Raw genomic sequence first — 17253 nt, 5'->3', positions numbered from 1 at the left:
TCTATACTTTTCATCCTTTCTGACCAAAACTCAGCTCCTGCTCAACCAAAATTCCTATTACAGAAATTAGAAATAAGAAAACCTGAAGATTGATACAGCTGTACAATCAGAAAAGAGGGACATACCTGAGACACGTTGTTGAAGTAACAAATAGGTTCTGTGGATTAACTGGCATGTAGCAGACAAAATGAAAAAGAAAATATCAAGGATAATTCTAAGAATTTTCAGCTGGATGCCTGGGAATATAGTGGTTCCATTAATAAATGTACAGAAGTTAGAAAATAAATAGTTTTGGTTTTAAGTAAATAACTCAATTTAAAATCCCATATCTGAGTCTTATTCCAAAAGATCCTGATTTAATTGGTTCAGGATATGTTCTGGGCATCAGAAGTTTTAAAGTCCCCAATGCAATTTTAATCACATCTATCTATCTATCTATCTATCTATCTATCTATCTATCTATCTAACTATCTATCATCTGTCTATCATCTATCATCTATCTCCTTATTTTTGCTTCATTTTGCTAATACATTTTGCTAAAATGTATTGAAAGTTAAGAAAATCATGATAGGAATTTATTTTTTGTGAATGGTAGAAATTCACAACTTAATGTTAGAAATCAGATTTATTTTTGTAGCTATTAAAGCTAGAAGTTGTTTTTAATGTCATTACTCATATTTGATTAGCAGCATTCTGTATGAGATGAGTAGAAAGCCTGGGAAGATAGGTAAATTGAGGTGTGACATGGGTGGTTTTCAAAGGCAGCAAGGGACTAAAGCTCCATGCTAAGGAATCACAAGGTTATCATTCTCAGGGACATTTTCATTGTGGGAAATCTTCTGCTAACTTGTTGAATTCACTTACAAATTTGAAGGTAGGTTGTGTTTGTCTCTGGCATTAGGTGCAGCCATGACCCTCATATGTTTGTGTAAGAAGTCAACATGAAATGTGCAACCAGAGGATCCTTTTATTCTATCTATTCTGCTAGGCTAGATACATATGACATGAGGGATACTACTTTAAGAATTATGATGTGTAAAACCCACAAAATCTCTAGCTGTCTACTAATCTCAAACTCACAGACTTCCACTATTTCCCTACTGATAAGATACAGAAAATATGCATTTCATGATAATCATTTGACTCTACAATGCTACAAGGTATGGGATGAGAAGACTGCAAGATTAATTTTTAGTGACCAATGCCTGCCCACCCTGACTCACAGATTCACATGGAAGACAGTTCCAGAAGAAATATATATTATTGATAACTCAACTGAGGGTAAGAATAATTGGCCTCATCAAAGTATTAATAAAGTGAACATCAGATTAACTAATTTGGAAGGCTACTGGGTCCATTTCCCAGTTTTGGGGGGCTGTGGTATTCCTGCTGGGTCAACCAGCTGTATTGAAAAACAGTTCAAAGGGAACCAGAGGTGCTAGTAAGCCACCCATAAAAGACATTAGCTTTTTTTTTCTTGTTTTAAATTTTATTGATTATGCTCCTATAGTTGTCCCAAATTTTCCCTCTTTGCCCCCTCTCTACAGAGCAGCCTCTATTCCCTCAGGCAATCCCCCGTCATTGTTCATGTCCATGGGTCATGCATATAAGTTCTTTGGCTACTCCATTTCCTATATTGTACTTCACATCCCCATGGCTGTTCTGTAAATACCTGTTTGAACTTCGTAAGTGCCCCCCCCCACCTCTTCAGCCATTCTCCCTCACAAACCCCTCCCATCCAGTAACCATCAAAATGCTCTCTGTGTCCATGATTCTGTCTCTAGTTTGCCTAGTTTGTTTTTTTAGATTCAATTGTTGATAGATATTTATTTATTGTTATTATATTGTTCATAGTTTTAATCTTCTTTTTGTTAAATAAGTACCTTTAACATTTCATATAATAATGGTCTGGTAATGATGAATACCTTTAGTTTTTTCTTGTCTGGCAAGCTCTTTATCTGCCCTTCCATTCTAAATGATACCTTTGCCCAGTAGAACAATCTTACCTGCAGTTACCTGCTTTTCAAGGCTGAATATTTCTTGCCAATCCCTTCTAGTCTGCAAAGTGTCTTTTAAGAAATCAGCTGGAAGTCTTATGGGAACTCCCCTGTAGGTAGCTAGCTGCTTTTCTCTTGCTGCTTCTAAGATTTTCTCTTTATCTTTAACTTTTGGTATTTTAATGATGGTGTGTCTTGGAGAGGGTCTCTTTGCATTATCTTGTTTGGGACTCTCTGTGCTTCCTGGACTTGCACATCTGTTTCATTTACCAAATTAAAGAAGTTTTCTTTCATTATTTTTTCAAATAGATTTCCAATTTCTTGCTCTTTCTCTTCTTCTGGAACCTTTATGATGCAAATGTTGAAATGCTTCAAGTTGTCCCAAGCAGCCTCATTCAGTATCTTCATTTTCTTGAATTCTTTTTTCTTCTTGTTGTTCTTATTGGTTGTCTTTTGCTTCCTTAGTTCAAAATCATCAATTTGATTCTTGGTTTCATCCAGTCTACTGTTGTCTCCCTATAAATTGTTCTTTATTTCAATTTGTGTGTCCTTTGTTTCTGACTGGATCATTTTTATGTGATAGAAGTCCTTACTCAGTTCCTTGAGCATCCTCATAACCAGTGCTTTGAACTCTGCACCTGATAGATTGCTTATCTCCATTTTGTTCATTTATTTTTCTGGAATTTTGATCTGTTCTTTGATATAGGCCATGTTTTTTTGTCTCCTCATTTTGGCAGTCTCCTAGTGTTTGTTTCTATGTACTATGCAGAGCTTCTATGACTCCCTGTCTTGGTAGTGTGGCCTAATGTAGATGTCCTATAGATTCCAGTGGCATAGCCTTCCCTATCACCCAAGCTGGGTACGTGAGATGTGCCCTCCATGTGGGTTGAGTACACCCTCGTCTTATAGTTGAGCCTTGGCTTCACTTGCAGGTCAACAGGAGAAACTTACCTAGGCCAGTCAGCTGCAACTATTGTCTGTGACCACTGACCACAACCTCTGCCCTCTGTGAAGGACCAGCTGTGTGGAGGTAGGGTGGTGGTGCTCCTATATGGTCTGTAGCTGTCCAATGGGTACCCAAGCCATGGGGTTTCTGGGTGGTACAAGTCAGAGTCAGCCCTACCTGTGTTTTGCTTGGTGCCACCCTGCCTGAATTATAAAGCAGTTGAGATGGCTGCTATTCATGTTGGGCTTGGAGATTCCCAGGTGTAGCCAAGCTGTGAGTCTAGGCTGTCTGCTGCTAGTCCCTGACCTGGGGCCACTTAGCAAGAAATATGGGAGCTGAGGGCTCACTGAGGCCAACTGTTGATTGTTTGAAAGGATTTGGGAAGTTGTGAAGCATGAGCCTAGACCAGTCATTCATATGGAAAAGCCACTGTTAATAGTTTGGGTGGGCCCATGAGTTGGGTGCAATGGTGCCTCAGGGGATCTCCAGAGTGGGGCCAACTATGTTAGCCAGGTTGGTGGAGTCTCAGTTGTGGCACCAGCCTACCAGCTCTGTGGCTCTGTTTGAAGGGTCAGAGAAGGGGTAATGGCCTCTCCCCACCTTTCTGTCTGGGAGAAAGCTGTCTCCCAGCTCTCATCTTGATGCTAGATGGTTAAGTTTCTCCCTGTATGCCACTGATGCCTTTCAAGCTGCTAATCTAGTGCTGAAGTGCAGAGGGAGTGAGTCTGATTAAGTCCATTTGTGGGTTCTTTAAGAAGAACTGCTTCGGACTCCAGAAGTTTCTTCCACTGACTCAATCCCTGCTTGGTTTTTGCAGCTAGAGGCTATGGGGATTTATCTTTCTGGCACTGGAACCCTGGGCTGGGAGGCCTGGTGTGGGGCTGGGACTCCTTGATCCTGAGATACCCCTCCTGAATTTTTATCCAGGACATGAATGTGGAACCAGTCTGTTCCATGTCTCCACCCCTCCTATCAGCCTGGATAGATGCGTTTCTTCAATTCCATAGTTGTTAGGCTTCCATTCAACTTGACTTCTGATGATTCTTAGTGATGGTTGTTCTATAGTTTAGTTGTAATTTTGATGTGTTTGTTCAAGGAGGTGAGTGACATTTACCTATGCTGCCATCTTGACTGGAATTCCCTAGGCCTTTCCAATAGCTATTGACTTTAAAACATAAAGAACATGCTGTGTTCTAGCATTTAGGAAACTGATATTTCCTAAATCATGCACATCATACCATCATGATGTGCATGATGATATGATCCTTGTCCTGTAGAGTTTCCAGACTAATAAGAAAGACAGTCAAACAAGTAACACGGGTAGGGAAAGCACAAGGTATAGGAACCTAAGTAAATGGAAGTTAAAGAATGTTCAGAAAATATTTTCTAGTGAAACTAACTTTTAAGCTGAGACTTAAAGCATGATACCATTTAGCTAGACCCAGAACAAGAAGTGTGTCCCAGGGTGTGAAAAGGTCAGAGGTGTTCCAAGCAGAGACAACAGCATGGGTAAAGGTCTAGAAGCTGCAGAACTTGGTGTATTCAAGAAACAGAAAGGGGTTTAATATGGATGGACTGCAGATCTGAGGGTGGATGGGTGGGCCAAGGCAATGCCAGGTGGGCTGGGTGAAGGAGCTTGGATGTTTTCCTAAAGCAGTGATGTTCAACTGGAACCAGAGGTACACCATGAACAAGTTTCTCTTTTAGAAAGATTATTAGATTACTGCTCGCCTGTGGTATGGAAAGTGGGTTGAAGGAAGCAAGAAAGCCTAATGAGTAAACAATTCCAGAAACCCAGGTGAGATGAATGAGCCTAGATTGAGATTATGAAATGAGTGCACTGCAGAAACATTTAGATATGATTTTATGGGATCTCCCCTGGGGGCTAAGGAAAAGTTGACACTGACTGAGAGAACAATGATGAATTCAGTTTGGACTTGCTAAGTTAGTGTTCCCTCCCTTTCTCCCTCTCTTCCTTTCTTCCCTTCTCTCACTTCATCTCTCCTTCCCTCCCTTCCTCTACCTCCTTCTCGTTTTTATTCTCCTCCTCCTGTTCTTTCCCCACTCCTTTCTCTCTCCTTCTCCATTTTTCTCTCCTTGTCTCTCCCCTTGGACATATATTCAGGCAAGCAATAAAGAACTGATACCAACTGAGTGTGCCATCTCCTCACTCAGGCCTCTCTGCTGACTGCCCTTCATTAAGTAACTGCATTCTTGCCTGATACTTTATTTGATTTTTCACTACTTTCCTCACTGTCAGTTAACATACAACTTTCTTCACACTTTTTCTGTGAAAATACAGACTTCATTAGTTTACCTCAGAAACTTTCCTTTTGAAAACCTTATGTTGAAGGAAACAAAAATTAAGTAAATAAACAAATTTTCCAGGCCTCTAAGGGAATATCCTTATTTATAGACTATCTTATATAAATGTGCATGGGAACTAGGAAGCCCTCATTCCAAGTATATAAAGTAAACAAAGTGAACTAATTAATGCAACCTGTTTAGAATATACTCAGATGTCCTCACTGACGCCAAACTCCTAACCCTAGCCACTCAGGGCTATTTACTTCCTGTCCCTTCTACATTCTCTGGGCTGTTATGAGAGACAGCCCTGGAGCAAAGAAGTGCTATGGATGTCTTTCTAAAATGCTTTTGTTAATGGCTGCACATTCATAGAATTTAACTATTGGAAATAATAATTATCATTTGTTTTTAATCTAGTAAAGTTTTCATTACATGAGAGGAGCACCTAGACAAGTTTGAGACAGAAGAGTGGTACTAGTAGGGCCACAACTAGGGACCAAGGGCCAATCTAACACTTGTATGACCCTAAGAGTGATGCCTCCTTAAATATGCTTTAAAATTGTGTTTATATAATACACATAACATAAAATTTTTCAGTTTTAACAATTTTTATGTATATAGTTTAGTGGCATTTAGTACATTTTCATTGTTGCACAGCCATCACTACCATCCATCTCCAGAACTTTTTTCTTCCCAATCTGAGATTATGTACCCATTAAACAGTAACTCTTCATTTCCCCTTCCCCTTCCCCCATGGGAACCACCATTCCACTTTGTGTCTCTATGAATTTGTTAACTCTAGGTACTTCATATAAGTAGAATCATATAATATTTTATCTTTTGTGTCTGTCTTATTTCACGTAACATAATATCCTCCAAAGTTCATTAATGTTGTAGCATGTGCCAGGATATCCTTCCTTTTCAAGGCCAAATAATATTCCATTGGGTGTATATACATTTTATTTATCTATTGATCCATAGTTGGACTTTTGGGTTGCTTCCATGTTCTAGCTATTGTGAATAATACAACTATGAACATAGATGTACAAATATCAATTTGCATTCTTGCTTTCAAATCTTTTGGGTACATACCCAGAAGTGGAATTGCTGGGTCATATAGTAATTCTATGTTTACTCTTTTTGAGCAGTTACCATGTTGTTTTCCACAGCAGTTATACCCTTTCACATACACATCAATAGTGCACACAGGTTCCAATTTCTCCATCACTTCTCCAACACTTGATATTTTCTGCAATTTTAATAGTAGCAATCCTAATAAGTGTGAAGTGATATATCATTGTAGTTTTGATTTGCATTTCCCTAATGATTAGTGATGTTGTAGGGAAATATAAATGAAATGAAGATGTAAATGTTTTCATGTGATTGTTGGACATTTTTATATCTTTTTTGGAGAAATGTCTATTCAAGTCCATTATTGATTTTTAATTAGATTGTTGAGTTGTAGGAGTTCTGTATATATTCTAGAAATTAATTCCTTGTCAGATATATGATTTGCCAATATTTTTTCCCATTCCATAAGTTGCATTTTCACTCTATTGATTGTGTCTTTTGATACACAGAAATGGCCTCTTAAATTTCATGCCATAGGTGCCTCCCTTGCCTCGTCATAGTCCTGGCCCAATATTAGCCCTTGCCTCTTCCACAAGTATTTGATAAACTTCAAGTATTTGAAACAATTATGATTACACTTGGGGTTCTGAAAGTTCAATTAAGCTTTCTGAATTTTATTCTTCTATCCTTTGATAACTTGGGGTATACAAATTTGAATGTCCTTTATAACATTTAAATAAGGCTTATCCCAATTGTAACAAGAAATAAATAACCTTAAAAGAAATGTTCCTAAGAAGACTCCCACTGTGCTATCCCTAGAGGAAAGAAGCAATATCCTATGCAATGTTCTATTTTACATGTGTTAACTCTCTTAATCCTTACAATGGCCTTAATAAGGTACATGATATTTGTACCCCCACTTCACACATGAGGGGAAGGGACAGAAAAGTTGAATAAATTGTTGAAAGCAACATGACTGACAGTTGGCAGAGCTAGGATTTGAATCATGGAAACCTGGTTCCAGATTCTATGCTCTTAATCAATTATAAACTGTAGCTGATATATCATCTTCCTAATATTTAAGTTTAAAAGTTATTTCAGGCTTTGGGATCTTCTAGTGCAGTTGATTTTCAGAAAATTGCATCTTTAGGTTTCAGTTAGACATTATGGTTTCTTTCCTAGCATTTATTTCCTTCTCTTGGCTTATAGAAGTGACTTATATTCTATCCTCACACAAGGAAGACCTGAGCTTCCTGTAATTCCATCTATTCCTATTTAACACTCTATCCATTGCTATATGGTAAAATTAGGGCCAAGAATTAAACCCCAGGCATACTGTGTTAGAGTGATAATGCTCAATCTCTGTCCTTCCTGCCCCAATGGACTTGGAGAACTAATGGAAAACTAGACATACTTTTAGGTACAGAAATGCAAACCCACTTGTCTGGCTGAGACCTAGCAAAGGGATGTGGTCTTAGCAGGCTCCATGTCTCAGCAGGTCATATCCCTCAAGGAAAGGAATAATTCATGTTCTCCCATATTGTATTTGATTAATTATGTGTTCAATGTCCTCCCATATTTCTTCACCATCATTGAATTTAATTGATTACATAAACTAGCCAAGCCCAGTCCATGAAATAGAATGTCTCACTGAATTAAGTCTATCTAGAAAAGACTTACTTCTACAGGTTTGTGGAACATGTTAACTGGTGACAAATATCCCCCATGCCTTCTTTTAATTTGCCTGAGCTAGAACTCATTGATCTAAAAATAAAATAGCTTTCCCCCTTACTGTCCTAATCATTGTGACTTGTCATTTTCTACAGGATCGTGTGGATCTACTTAAAGACTGGTACATGGGTGTATCCGGTGTTGGCCAAACTCAGTGCAGTGGGTCTAGCAGTCTTCTTCTCTTTGAGCTACGTCTTTAGTGCCAGCATCTACCTACTTGGAGAGAAGCTCAACCACTGGAAATGGGGTCAGTTTACTTGTATTTTACCTAGAGATACTTCTTCCTTACACTCTCTCCACTCCTCCTGGAAACAGAGGAGAAACTAGTTCAAAGCAGAAAGCAGTGATGCTTGATGCCTTTACCCAAGGACTCAGACAAGTCTTGTCAAGTAGGCAAAGGAAAAGACTGGGGGGAGTTCATACTCTATCAGAGAACCCCATGAAATTGTCTCCCCTTCTACCAAAAACGACACCTCATTTAACTTCAAGGCTAAAAATAACCTTTAGAGAACTTAGGACCCAGAGAGCAAAGTGTCACTACTCCCAGCATGAACAAATGGATTCTGAGTCTCCCTCCCTTAAGTGAGTGCTTGAGAGATACAAGATGTTTAAATGTCAAGGTTTTGTTGTTGTTGTTGTTTGTTTGTTTTAATTTGGTTTGGTTTGGTTTTGAAGGAAATTATCCTTTCAGCTCTTCCAATCTCAGCAGTGCTTTCCCAGATGAGCTTCCTCCCCTCTCCCATTAGATTGCTTTTCAAACTTTAGTAAAGCATTTACCAGGAAAGATCACATCCTGTACTTGAGACTGAAATTCTCATTTAGACAGGGAAATGTGAATATGTCAGCAAGCTAAGCTTTCTAATTATTGGTGGGTAGAACAATGTTGCTTCTTCATAAGAAAAATTAATCTTAGGTGACTTTAAAATGAAAAATTTTATTGTCCCTGCTTTGCTCACTACCCTAACCCCCCAAATATTATTTTGTTAGAAAATTAACCATCAAAAAGTCAGGTTGCGAAATACCCACAATTTTTTCCCTACCCAAGGAGAAGTGCAAGAACTGTACCCTGATTTTGTATATAAGGAAGGCAAGAGTCACATACAGTCCCCCACATCACACACCCACATGCCATTCTGTTCTATCAAAATAGAAATGGCAGAAGTGGCATCTTCCGCCCAATCTATGAACTAGTGTGAAAACATAAGCTGTGTCTGAAAAAAAAAAAAACAACATTTTCAGAAGTTTCAGCACAAGAGTGCACATTTCTGAGAAGAAAATGAAGCCCTGGATAAATCAGCATGCATTTGGCTTTTTCACATATTTTCTACTTGTGGAGAATTTAACCAGTTAAGAAAGTCCCAAAGGCAATATCCTCCTTGAAAGCAAACACTTAAAAATGGAATACTAAAAATTACTCCCAAAATCAGGACTCCAAATCACAGGAAACTATCTAGAAAAAAAATGTGTTAACATTTCAGATGTGTTGACATCTAATTCTAACTAGTTTTGGCTCCTTGAAATTCTGGGTAAAGATTTCTGAAGCCTTCCCCAAATCTTTATTTTAAAAAAAAAGAAGAAAGAAGAAACTAATCCATTTAAAATTGGGCAAATAAAGATGTGCAGAGAAAAATCAATTACTCAGAGCTCAGAGAACAATAACTTTTTACTAAATCAGTTGTATTTAGTTCAATAATGATTAATTTTTAAATTGTTAAACAGTGACTTTGAAACATCCATTAAATTACAAAACAAAATTTTCACTATATTTAATATTATTGATTCGCTATTTTCAACACCAAGCTCTTTTTAATAAGCCTTGTTGTTCGAGTACTGTATCCAGTTTTTCACCACAATTAGGACCCATGAACAAACAGGCTGGCATCACCATGTGGACCCTCATTTGCATTGTGTATCTGTGAATGTTTGGGTGAGGGACAGATTACTATAAAGAGATGGAGACTGTTGTGTGTCTCCTCTCTCCTGATTTTTAACTCCTTAAGGATAGAATGAATAAAAAGTCATTCATGCTATGTAGTACCAGAGTAGTATCATAAATGTGTTAAATTCTGAACATATCTTAATTACAAATGGTTGAATCAATGTTAAAAGAGAAATCAGAGCCCTGGCTGTATAGCTCAGTTGATTACAACATCCTCCTGAAATGTCAAGGTTGCGGGTTGAGTCAGTCTCTCTCTCTCTCTTACACATACACATACTCCCTCTCTCTCGTCTGTCTCTAAAATCAATAATTTTTTTTTAAAAAGAGAGAAGTTAGACCACTTAAAATTGCAATAGCAGTGAATACTTTTAAATTGCCTAAAATTAAACAGAGCTATCTATGAAAACACATTTTGCCATGTCCTAATCTGCTTAAAACACTAAGGCTTCCCTCAATCATTTACCTGTGTCAATACCATTCAGATGGCTCCTAAGTAAGGGAAACTACATGTCTCAGTTTTGTGTCCATAGACATGTAGTATCATATTGTCTAGGCTTGGACAGTCAATTGTATGGTTCCTCTATCCCTGAGTTCTCCAAAACTTCTCTTCTGGATCTGGGATCCAGAACACCTACTAAGTAGCCACTCACCCTTTCCAAATTCAGCACTAATTTTACTTTCTCACCTCCTTCCACAGCCTGAGACTCCTTTGATGAGGACAGAAACTCAAAGGAGTGTATTGGTGATGCTGTGGAAGCAGTGGTTAGGAGAAAGGTCCTGTGCCAGACTGCCTGGGTTCTTAACTTGTTCTTAACCCAGAACTTACTTACAAGAGATCTTATACTCTTGTAGATCTCCGACACTTTACAAGGCATTCAGTGTCTTTTTGTTTCAGTTTTCTCTTATGCATCATGGAGACAGTATTAGTACCCAACTCCTAGGGTAATGGAAAACCATATATAAATGACTTGGGAAGTGTCAGGTGCCAAGTATGGGGCCTAGCACATAGAGTTAGTCACTATTGCTGTTGATCTCATTCTTCTTCAGCAAAAATGTGCAACCTTCTTTCCTAAGTGGATATTCTAATCCTCTCCTGCTAATTTATGCATAAATTACCAGTTTCCCTAGCTAAGGCAATTAAAAGCAACAACCACCTAAATGAACGCAAATTGACAGAAATGGTGCAGTTCCTGAATAATTTATTGTGAAATAGGAGGTCAAGCTAACTCAAGCTAGAATTAATTGGAATCTCTGCTTATAAAATCCTGAGACCCATTATGCCCTTAGTTGGGAGTCATTAGCCAAGTACTAAGCAGTCAAGAAGTATCAGTCAAGACCCATCTAATATGTAGGTATCTCTCTAGCAGTAGTTTGTGACCTTGACTGTACATTATGAAATAACTAGGCAAAGTTTAGAAATACTAATACTAAGTAATGGACAATGAACTGACTGCCTCCTGGCTGCACCTACTACATATAGGAGGCCTTCTATTTTGGTTTGGGAGCCCATGACCCCTCTACTTACATCCAGGAGGGATATGGACTGAGGTCTAAGGCCATAGATCCTTTCCTCCTAAGAATAGATTATCAAGTGAAAATTTCAGTCTGGCCAAGTCACCTCATGATGGTGCTTTGGGAAGAATGAATTAAGGCCTTCCTTTAATACTACTTGCTCTAGAGCATATTTTTTAAAAGGAGATTTTATTGTTAAAAGCTGCTTAGAGGCCATCTAGTTTACGTTCTTGCTTTTATCCATGAAGAAATTTGTTACAAGGTCTGTCTTTCATGTTGTCCCTGGTCATTTCATAACAAAAGAATCTTGTCATGGGATGACTCTTCATGTATTTCTAAAGCACTTGTGCCTTCCTTGTCCTAACTTCTTCCCCCTGAACAGTCTCCTCTAGATTATTCCTTATCCCTCTTCCTTGGCCTCTTTCCCCACAAGGCTTTCTCCAGCAGCCCTCTGCTCCATTTATTTCCTGCAACTTTTGCACTGTGACTGTACTCATCAGTGCTCAAATCTCATTCCTGTAACACCTCATACCCCCCTAACCATCTGCCTTCTCACCCTTTTTCAAGCCAACTAGCTAAAACAAGGCACATGTTCTTCAAATTTTCAATTCAAAGTCTAGCAGTAGCTTTTGTAGTTGTAGATACATAGGTGTAAATCTTTGTGAATTGTATGTTTTCACTTGTCCTATGTTCTGACTATTGGAATAAGATGTATAATTATATATGATATCCATAGTGATATTGATTATGATTAAAACCATAATTATGGTTTTACCATGGCAGCAGAAAATGTTTGGATCTTATATAAGATGACCATTAAATGTTTGACCTAAAATATCTCTACTCCTTAGTACTAACAGAGGATGAAGAAAGAACTAAACTCAAAAGTGGACCTAACTCCCTAACCACCAAATAGGAGGTGTTCTAATAGGAAAACCTCCCATCAAAAGAAAAGAATAATAACAAACAACATTATTTCCCAAAATTTGAAATCCATTTTATTAACTCTGTTTGGATGAGATAATATGATCTAAGTCAACAGTTTTCTTATCTCTAGCCATTCACTGTGGAAACATGGTAAGAGAGGAATTTTGAAGATTAAAAGAAGCCTAGAAGCTGCTCAGCCCCCTGAGAATGCAAGACTAAGGACCCACCCCCACTTGCTAGAAAGAAAAAAAGAAAATATTATTTCTGTTATATTCACACCATGTAAGTTTATACAGAAGGAAACAACTGTTGGAGTTCCACACAGATACACTTTGGAGGAGAGTGCCTTCTCTAGCATATTGGTGGGTATGTGAGAGATTTCCTTAAATTACATCCTTTTGTCTTGGAAATGTGTCTTCAACTTACCACTGCCTCAAGTCACAATGAATGTCGTCCTGTGTAAGAACTCCTATTTACGAAACCCTGAAGTCTGAAGTCTCTCTCTGTTCTTATTTGCACAGGTGACCTGGGGCAGTCAAGGAAAAAGAAGAAATGATTATATGCTGTTTTGCAAGAACTAAAAAGGAAGAAAACATGAAAGTTTTCTTAATCTTTTTTTTTATTTGGTGGGGGGAGGTGGTGGAGAAACATAAGAAAGTAGAAAGGACAGTAAACAATATTTAAATTTAATAAGAGGGTTATGAAGGTAGATTAATTTGAAGATTCCTGGGTTTTGAAAGGCTTACTAGACATGCCAAAAATAACTCCTGCTGTTTCAGAATTTATTACCTTCATATGATCTCTGTGGAGGACAGTCTGTGGTCAAAATCTGGTCATAGGCCAAAGAAACTCATAATTCAGTGTTAGAGAATGTTTACACAGAGAAAAGAATTTAGGATCATTTAAACTCTTCACAGAGGCAGTTGTGGACCTGGATGAGAAGTTACCTGCATGAGGCCAAAGACTTAGTGTGAGAACTGAGACAAGAGCTTTTGTCTCCCAGATATGTTAATTCCCAGCCTTGTGCCATTTTTTAATAATCCCAACTTTCCTAAAAATAAGCATTTCTATAAGCTAGCTATTTTCACGGACTGCTCATCTGTTGTTTTTCCCCCTCAATCTGGATAGAAGTGTAGGGAGATGACAGCTACTAAAGTTGTCTACCTGGCATGGTATTTGGGACAATGAGAAAATAAGTTATAAAAAATATTAGGAAATCTGTCCCCCTTGTGGGCAAGCGTTCTGGGAAGGTATAAACACTGAACCTGGTGACACTGTCAAAATTTCTTCTATTCAAGTATTGATTAACTTGTCAAATAAGTGTATATTTTACTTAGGGAACAGTCTAACTGGGAAAGTGATATGGTTATGAGGAGTGCAGAGAGTGCTTTGGAGCAAATCACTTTACTGAGTTAATTTATAACTTAACAAAGCTGACTGTCAGTAAGCACATTAATAAACCCTGTTTTGACTTTTCTAGTGGAATTTCCCAGGTCTTACAAGCCTATTTGGTAAAGAATACAAATGATAAATGTCTAGTGATGAATAGAGATAGTCAAATGTAATAATGTGTCATGAGGCCCAGTGATCGGGTTTTGGGCACCAGGGTAAATTGTACTTGGGCTTCACAACCAAACATAGTACAGGAGAAATTTGGTGAAGATGCATAAAATGTGGTAAAACTGCCTGGGACCAAATAAAACTTTGATTGCTACATAATTGACCATTGTGCAATATATATTCCAGCATTAGAAATTCCTCAAAAATATCAAGAGTGGTCTTGCAGGGTTAGGGAAGAGAGCAGGCTAAACCTGTAGGGCAGGCAGTATAAGGGACGACTAGAATGGGCACCAAGAAACCTGCTTGGTCCCTACTTCTCTACACTCATGTATAATATGAGCCTCAAGTATTTCCAGATTGAGCTGGAGACACCCCCTCCACCCCTTTTTCCTATACCTGCTGCTTCTTGGCTGCTCAAAGCACCTGGTCTCAACAGAAGCACAGAAGCAGTAATCACAGTGGAAATTCCCTGAATATGAAGCCCATCAGGATCACCCAAATTTTCCACATCCCAAAGGTGACTATGGCTGTATGCTTCTCAAAGTCGTAGTAAGCTCTTGGCTGGAATGAACATGCAGATTTCTATTTGTAGCTTTACTGTCCTCAGGGCCAACTAAAACCTTGATGGCTGCCCAACTGGCCATTGTGCAGTATGTATCCCAACACCAGAAATACCTCAGAACCATTTCCCATTGAGCACAATGCTCCTTGGGAAGCTGTAACTTTAGAAAAGAGAAGCAACAAAACACCTATAAGAATATTGATTAAACATTCATTAAAAGGTAGGAAGTGCCTGCATAAGGCTGCATTAGGTTATTAGTGCTTAAAAAGCAATACATTAAGCTATTAGTGCTTAAAGAACAATACAAAGGATGAGATAACTAGCCATAATGTTTGTATAGTGTCATGTGATTTACAACCATACCTACTGTCATGATCTTATTTTATCCTCACAGGAATCTTCTAAGCAGAAAATGTATTGTGTTCTTATTTTTCAAATGAGTAAACTGAGTTTCAGATATTGATGTGCTGATAAATGTTTACAAACCAACTCTCTAGAAAAAATTTTAAGGTTCTGCTTTATAGTGTTTGCCCATTTCCATGGTATAAACACTCTACCATGGCCTTATTCAAGCTATCAACAAGTCACTGAATGCAGAGTTGGGAAGAGAAGAACAACACTTGGTCCTTGCAAGCCTGTACGAGCTGGCTCCAGTTCAGCACTGGGTTCAGAGGAGGGAAAGTACTGGTCCAAGGTTACACAGATGGTTGCCTCTTGAGCCCACCTTCTTTTTATTTACAGGCAAAGCAGTAACTGGTCTGAAAACTTTTTATTTACAAAAGCAAAAGTGCTTGTATATTTGCAAGGCAAAAGAGGGTGGTCAGGGGACCCCAACTTGATGGAAACTCTCACCCATACATACAGGCAGAGGTAGGAGCAACACCACTGCCTCATGGACCTCACAGGTCCCTGTGCTTATTATGTTCTGGAGGCTCTGTCTCATGTGTGAAATCAATTTTGAATTTGGGAGCAGATTTATTATGTTTGCCTAAACAATACATTAGCCCTACCCCTTCCAAAAGAGTCATACATTTCTCAAGCTATTTCTAGCTCCTCTGCACCTACTCGCAATGCTTGTCATAACAGGAAGTCAGTCTCATATACTGTAATCCCCAAACACATTGTGCCTGCACATGGGGAATGGGAGCAGGCCAAGGAACAAGCAGGGTGAGACCAGGCCTCCCAGAAGGCCACCTGGCTGAGCACTGAACCCATCCCCAAACTGGGTGTCCCCCTCTCCAAGGGCCAAGTATCAGAAACCAGAATCCACATCCAGACATTGTTTTCCTTCCTCATGCAGTTGGTGGAGCTTTTTTTTTTTTTAATAAAGCATTTGAGTAGGCACCAAAGCCCATCAGGACTGTTTATTTATAGCTGTGGATTTTCAGTGCTGTATAAATTAGAAACCATTGCTGAATAAGGCCCATGCCCACTCACACACGCAGGGCTGCTGTGAGTCCTTTCACAGAGTTTGACTGTACACAGTCTAAAATAGGAGAAAATGACATGCTCCAAGTCAAATGATGGAGTCACAGCTAAACTGCAAAGCAGAAAACCAGCAATTATTTTTCCTCAGCACAATATGGGGAGTACGACAGGTGCAATTATCCAATATTATTTAACAGCACTGGTTCACAGTATAGGAAGAAAATAAAGGTTTCTATGTCTTGGAGAAAAAAAAGAGAGAGAAAGGACCTGCCTTCTAGCTCCTGTTTCTGTGGATTAAGCTGTGTTATGTAAATTGAAATGGGCCAGGATTCCAAAAAGGAAAGAGAAACACCTGGCTCCTTCACCCTTCCTCCTGAAAGTTCACAACCTGTGTCACTAGGGACTTCTGAGAAAAAAACCCCTTGCCTTGGGGACCATCCTCCTTTGAGGCAGTGGCTCCAGGTAAGATTTCGAGAAAGGTTGGGTTTGCTAAGCTCCTGTCCCTGAGAGGGAAAACTTCTCCTGCATTCACTCTTCTTCCCTCAGTTGAATTAAGATGAGGTTAAAGAGTAGGCAGCCCACAAAGAATAATTTTCATTACCTTAATAAAGTTTCCCCCTTTTAGCCTCCAGAACACTTTTATTCCTACTCCCAAGCCTTTCCTTAAACTGATCACCCTTCCTGGAAAGACCTCTCTTCTTCCAGCTGCTATTGAATAAATGTGTTGTCTTCATGGCTTCAGAACTTAGTGGAGCATCACTTTCCAGTTATCCTAAAAGGTTTTCTCTTTGTTCTGTGGGCACTGGTTCATTCCCTTCTTGATACTCTCACTGTAGGCTATGTCAGCCCTACACAGTGTTCTGTCACTCTCTTCTCCATCTAGCCTCTTGGCTTTTGTTTCTGTGACAGTATGGACTGCTGGAAAGAACATAATCTTCAAAACCAGACCAAACTTGAATCTAAATCCTGACTCTACCTCTCACAATTTATATAGAACTTGGGGAAAATAGTTTATTTTCTGAGCCTTGGTCTCTTGAAGTCACATAATACCCACCACAATAAGATTTAATGTGGTGGAAGCAAGTGCTTGGCACCCAAGATTCCTCAGCTTGGCATCCAAGATTCCTCAGCCTACTCTGCTTAACTGCAAACCCATTGAGGCCATGGGTCATGTTGTTTGTGTCCCCTACAAGGCCCAACTCAGCACCATGAGAACACACTGAAAATATGAACTGACTAAAGCATACTTACACCTTCTTAATCCTATAGGCTT

The 17253-nt window shown here is 38.9% G+C and overlaps 1 protein-coding gene across 2 annotated transcripts in view; it reads left to right on the top strand.

Annotated features, from left to right (window-relative positions):
* LOC123823936 (androgen dependent TFPI regulating protein) overlaps positions 1 to 13013 on the top strand; it is an 85770-nt gene extending 72757 nt beyond the window's left edge. For both annotated transcript variants that reach the window (XM_045846991.1, XM_045846992.1), the window contains exons 6-7: positions 8148 to 8299; positions 12952 to 13013. In XM_045846991.1, coding sequence (XP_045702947.1) covers positions 8148 to 8299; positions 12952 to 12986 — 187 coding nt within the window. In that variant the 3' untranslated portion in view covers positions 12987 to 13013. The remainder of the gene's footprint in view (positions 1 to 8147; positions 8300 to 12951) is intronic.
* The last annotated feature ends 4240 nt before the right edge of the window (positions 13014 to 17253 follow it).

Source organism: Phyllostomus hastatus, unplaced genomic scaffold (assembly GCF_019186645.2).
Source record: "Phyllostomus hastatus isolate PE091 unplaced genomic scaffold, TTU_PhHast_1.1 phas_contig_524, whole genome shotgun sequence".
NCBI lineage: Eukaryota > Metazoa > Chordata > Mammalia > Chiroptera > Phyllostomidae > Phyllostomus > Phyllostomus hastatus.
The sequence above is the reverse complement of the archived record's forward strand: the minus strand, read 5'-3'. Positions and strand labels throughout refer to the sequence as shown.